The sequence below is a fragment of the Ambystoma mexicanum genome, chromosome 6q, assembly GCF_040938575.1.
Source record: "Ambystoma mexicanum isolate Mex_15411 chromosome 6q, UKY_AmexF1_1, whole genome shotgun sequence".
NCBI classification, from domain to species: Eukaryota; Metazoa; Chordata; class Amphibia; order Caudata; family Ambystomatidae; genus Ambystoma; species Ambystoma mexicanum.
Window position 1 is genome coordinate 275,829,469 of NC_090937.1, and position 6,000 is coordinate 275,835,468.

Consider the following 6,000-nt stretch of genomic DNA (forward strand, 5'->3'; position numbering starts at 1 on the left):
AACTTAGGGTGAGACCCAAGGTTACTTGAATATTTAAACTGACAAGGGGTGTCCTGGGAGTCTCTCTGCCAGACATTAGTCCTGGCTACGAGAGACTTACCCAGAGTCTTTAGCTCACTTTCTTTCACAGAGAAGAAATATCCCAAACATATCAGTCTTTGTCCTGCCCTGGGGCAGTCCAGCACCGAAATGCTAGGCAATTCTCCTCTGAACAAGACTACCAACAGCATCCCCAGACACGTGTTTCGGTCTGGTTGGACCTCATCAGTAGGGTGGATCTGTGCCTCTATAAGAATAGTGAGCAAGGGGTCCACGTCTGGATTCCCCTAGTAACTTAGGGTGAGACCCAAGGTTACTTGAATATTTAAACTGACAAGGGGGGTCCTGGGAGTCCCTCTGCCAGACATTAGTCCTGGTTACGGGAGACTTACCCAGAGTCTTTAGCGCACTATCTTTCACAGAGAAGAAATATCCCAAACATATCAGTCTTTGTCCTGCCCTGGGGCAGTCCAGCACCGAAATGCTAGGCAATTCTCCTCTGAACAAGAGTACCAACAGCATCCCCAGACACGTGTTTCGGTCTGGTTGGACCTCATCAGTAGGGTGGATCTGTGCCTCTATAAGAATAGTGAGCAAGGGGTCCACGTCTGGATTCCCCTAGTAACTTAGGGTGAGACCCAAGGTTACTTGAATATTTAAACTGACAAGGGGTGTCCTGGGAGTCTCTCTGCCAGACATTAGTCCTGGCTACGAGAGACTTACCCAGAGTCTTTAGCTCACTTTCTTTCACAGAGAAGAAATATCCCAAACATATCAGTCTTTGTCCTGCCCTGGGGCAGTCCAGCACCGAAATGCTAGGCAATTCTCCTCTGAACAAGAGTACCAACAGCATCCCCAGACACGTGTTTCGGTCTGGTTGGACCTCATCAGTAGGGTGGATCTGTGCCTCTATAAGAATAGTGAGCAAGGGGTCCACGTCTGGATTCCCCTAGTAACTTAGGGTGAGACCCAAGGTTACTTGAATATTTAAACTGACAAGGGGTGTCCTGGGAGTCTCTCTGCCAGACATTAGTCCTGGCTACGAGAGACTTACCCAGAGTCTTTAGCTCACTTTCTTTCACAGAGAAGAAATATCCCAAACATATCAGTCTTTGTCCTGCCCTGGGGCAGTCCAGCACCGAAATGCTAGGCAATTCTCCTCTGAACAAGACTACCAACAGCATCCCCAGACACGTGTTTCGGTCTGGTTGGACCTCATCAGTAGGGTGGAGCTGTGCCTCTATAAGAATAGTGAGCAAGGGGTCCAGATGTGGTGAAAGATGGTGAGCTAAAGACTCTGGGTAAGGCTCTTGTAGCCAGGACTAATGTCTGGCAGAGGGACTCCCAGGACCCCCCCCCCCCTTATTTGCAATAGGCTTAAATACAGCCTATATCTTGGGCTGAAATGATAGCAGAAAAATAGATCTGAGGGAGCGCGCTCGAGCTTGGGAGCAAGCTGATGCCATGCAACAGAGGTCCATTGCCCACTCTGGTTAGTTAGGAGATTGAGTACAGCATGAAGCGCAATGTAAATGACCGATAAGTCTAGACACTGTGACATTTTATTGGCTGTAGTAATTAGTGGAAATGTTACCCGTTCCCCAGGGTTTAAAATGATCTTATTCTATCCCTCGTGCCATTGGGTGGGCATTATTTGTGGAGCTCTTCATTAAAACACAATTGGAATATGGGGAGACTATATAACACATTGCGATTTAACCTTTTTCAGTAATTGCCTATGTTCAATGTATCCTTTTGGTTGGATTGATGGAGTTTCCAGCATTAGATTGGCTATATGGCTGCACTACAGTGGTTTGGCCAAGGGATTCTTGAGCTACTCATTGGGAGACCATTACATGCGTGTGCGGCAGATGGACATGCTAGGTGTTCTACTGAGGAAGAACATCATTCCATTGCAGGGATAAAAAGGAAACCCAGGCTTCATCCCTTGCAACTCTTCCTTTGCTGCAGACATTAGCATTGTCATGAGGAGCGATTATATCCAAATTATTCTGAAGAACCTGCAGTGGCGAGCATCTAACGACCGAAAGGCTCTTAGTTGTTTAACCCTTACACTTGGAAAGATACTCCAAAAGTGCAACTCAAATGTACTTTCATAACCATAAACGGGTATTCCTTGTGTGATCATATGTGATCCTGAATACAAATGGCCAGTTTCGTAATTGTTTAACCTTAGACAGAGGTATAATGTTGCAGTTATTTGCGTGACTAATTCACCCATGTGTACCTCATTTCTCTACACCGTTTTGTACTACTCACGGATGGTCCCAAAATCAGCAGTAGTAGGGACTCCTGGCCCCTTCACATATACCCTTCTGCCAGCCTATAGTTGCTTCATTCACCTATATTCCCAACACTGGTGTACAGGCTTGTTATAAATGACATATACCATCACTTAATCAAAGGCATGTCACAATGTCCATATACAAGACTATTGTAATTATTTTACTTGGGTATGTACTCATTTGGATAGGAAAAGAAATCCAATCACACGTTTACACACTTAAAATGTAAGCTTTACCACAAGGGGTTTCATTTATTAGGAAGTGAGGGGTTGCCACTGTGAACCCACCTTCATTGCCATGTCGTGTCCATGGACTTTTTGAGGTGTCTTAATTTGAGAGTTGTCGGACATTCATTTTATGCAAAATGGTTCCAGGAGGTTCTCCCCCAACCGTTGTTCTACATCCAACTGATCTAGTCTGGCTACATGATGTCCTTGTCACTTTTGAGGCCCACTGGCCAGTAGCTCTATACAATAATTAGAAATAAATAAATATCTTGACCCAGATTAAACTCTTATTTGCACTGTTACTGCTTCCGATCTTTGGCTGCTGTTCCCTTTGGCTTTGTGTTCCTAAGTTCTGTCCCTGTTTTTGTGCGCTTGGAGGCCCACGGTCGAGTAGCGCTATACAAGAATTACAAATAAATAAATATAATCTGGAGAAGTACACGATGAAGGGGAACTATAGTTTGATCAGCATAGTGCATCTTCCTAAATTCCTTACAGCCACAACATGAAGTCCCTTCTGAAACGTATAACAGGTCTTCCTCGCACCATGTGAGCAGCATGGAAAAATGCATAGGATCCTGCATAAGGTCAATGCTACATCGCTTGTGCTACAAAAAAAAGGGACAATTCGCAAACTTCCATAGTGCCAATGTTGCATCTAACAAACAGAAATGTGGGACATCTCACCATTAACATCTATGCCAACTCCCTGCATTATGCGCGCAACAATGGTTCAGCGTGGTAAGCAATGCTAGGTAGACACCACATGCCTGAAGTCCAACCAATTGTCACCATCAGCCAGACCTTTTATCAAGACCTCCAGTGGGGAGATTGGTGCTTCAGATTATTTATGTTTCGAAATTAACCACATTTACTCCACATTTGCTTCCGGTGTCAAAGTTCAATTTCTCAAATATTACCTGCTGTCTTGCTTGGATCGATAGCTTCATAAAACGCCTTAAACCCTTTATCCGTGTTTTCGCTATTGCTGGTGAAGAAAACATTCAACTTGTTGCCCACAGAAACCAGGCGTTTGGGAATTGTCCGTCCACAGTATTGGCCTATAAATGCAATGGAAAAGGAAGAATGTGAGGGAACACAATGGAAGCCACGTGATCAACATGCCAGAAAACCTGGCCGACACAACCAAGCCACATTGAAATGGAAGACATTTTTATTGCAGGTAACTCCTCCTGCACATGGCTGAACACCCACTGTTCATCTTCTGTGACCTGCATTGCATGAATACATTTCTATGCTCCGGTAGATCTACCCATATGCCAGGGATTTATGAAGCTTTTAAAATAAGATTAAACAACAAGTTGATTTGAAAAAACCATTCTCATATAGAAAGGAGACCCCCCCCCACCCTGTTACCGATTCCTTTCTGTGCTTCCAAAAGCATCACATTTTTCCTGCCAACCCCTTTCTCAGCCTAGGCTAGTCGAGCCGACGACTCCTTATGACTCTCTATGGACTAATGCACACAGGCCAGGGATTCAAGAGGTTGTCTTTGGCAATACACTGTTTGTTTACCCTTTTCCACAGGTGCCATTTGATGAACTTTGTAGGTTTCATGCTTTGCCTGCATACCATTGCCATTACTGCACAATGGCTTCGTCATGTGTGTTGAGGCGTGTGCTTTGCTCGTCCTCCGTGTGTGTTGAGGGGTGCGCCTTGCTTTGTTGTTTTGCTCATTCACAACCCATGGCCACCCCCCCCCCAATGATTGGCCTGTATACCTACTGGTTGTCAATAAGATATACCATTTTTTTCCTACTTGGCACAGCGTCAATACCCCAGCCACCATCCCATGTAGGATCAATTTGTCTGCACGGTATGGTAATCAGCTTACTTTAAAACAATTTCTTCAAATACTATTACTTTTAAAATACTCTTATTAGGTTAATTTGCGCCAAGATTGAAAAACTAAAATGTATATCTGTAGAATCATTAGTTACCACTGTTTTGTGAAATGTCAGGTATATGTTGTTTATTAAGCCCTGCATTAAAATGCTTTGATGCAGCTACTCAACACCCCTCCTCTCCATACCATGTATCATTATTAATTACCGTGGACACGCCTACTAACTTTCGACTGGTCGTGCAGGTGCTTTTTCTGGTCCTTGAATCTCACAGGTTGGAAAGGGCAACAGGATGTCCGTGTTTTGGCTGCAGTTGTTATTGCTACTTTATTGAAATTGAATCCCTGTTTACGAACAGTGGCCTTTTGGGTGGAATCCACAATGACCACTTACTGAAGTTCAACAAAGAACATGGGGTTTTGTTACTCCCACATTTTCTCATTTCAGATGTTGAAATTCGTCCTCTGTTTCAGGGACACTGATTCTGGTGTGGCAAGAGTATTGCGCTCTGTACCGTCCGGCTGGTTTTTGGCACTGTGCAATTTTTGTAAAACATTTTTTTTTATAGATTTATAACTTGCCAGGGCCCTCAGGCATCAGGGCGCACAGGTACACAGGTGAACAGAGGGATTGCGACGGGGGAGGGGTAGGGGTGGGGCGGGCCTAAGGGGGCTATATTCCCGGGTCTTTTGGTTGTAGGCCCGATACAAGCTCAGCTAGCCCCGCGTCCCGACAGTCCTGACATTAGCGTAGCCCCGGATCTGTTCCAGACCTAGCAACACCCCCTGCGGGTGAAGAAACAAAGAAGGGAGGATTGACATAGTGGGGAGGGCGCAGCCAGGAAGTTACTCAAAGAGAAGTCCTCAGTGACTTCCTAAAGAGACTGATGTTAGCTTCTTGCCATAGGAGTAGAGGCAGCATGTTCCAGATTTTGGCTAAGCATACAGGGATTGGCTTGCCCAAACCTTTTGTTCGTTTGAACGCTGGGCAATTTACCTGCACCAGGTTAGATGATCGCAGTGATCTGGCCAGCTTCTAGTAGGATATTACGTTTTTTTATGTATGCGGGCGCTTCGCCATGGAGGCATTTATTCACCACAGTGGCGGTTTTAAATTGAACTCTGCTTCATCAGGAAGCCAATGTAATGCAGGTCTGTGCTGCGATATATGATTTCTTCTTGGAATTTCTTTGAGGATATGTACAGAATTATTCAGGATGACCTGGATTTGTCAGCACCAACGAGAAGAGCATTGCAGCAATCTACCCTTGACAAAATGATGGCGCGTGCTATGCTAGTGTAGTTGTTTCTAGTAAGGTAGGGGTGAATATTTTGTATTTATATAGCGCACCAAACCGAGAGGTATCTAGGCGCTTATGCTTAATAATTTGGTTGCAGTGCTTATGGTTACAGCTCAGAGTGAACAAGAAGTAATTACATCACAGAGAGCAGTAGAGTTAAGGTGGTTCCATCAATAACGTGCAATATAGTTCAGGTGGGCCCAGTGGAGTAGCCTAGCCCCATGTTGCAAAGCAGCAACATCGCAGGTGCCATAAGGTCCAGG

General features: G+C 44.9%; 1 protein-coding gene across 1 annotated transcript in view; it reads right to left on the minus strand.

Annotated features, from left to right (window-relative positions):
* Positions 1-4,196, minus strand: part of LOC138515204 (ovochymase-2-like) — a 438,094-nt gene extending 433,898 nt beyond the window's left edge. Inside the window, exons 1-2 of the mRNA XM_069630166.1 lie at positions 4,109-4,196; positions 3,493-3,633 (exon numbers count right to left, since the gene is read on the minus strand). Of these exons, the coding sequence (XP_069486267.1) occupies positions 3,493-3,633; positions 4,109-4,196 (229 nt within the window). The remainder of the gene's footprint in view (positions 1-3,492; positions 3,634-4,108) is intronic.
* Between the last annotated feature and the right edge of the window lie 1,804 nt (positions 4,197-6,000).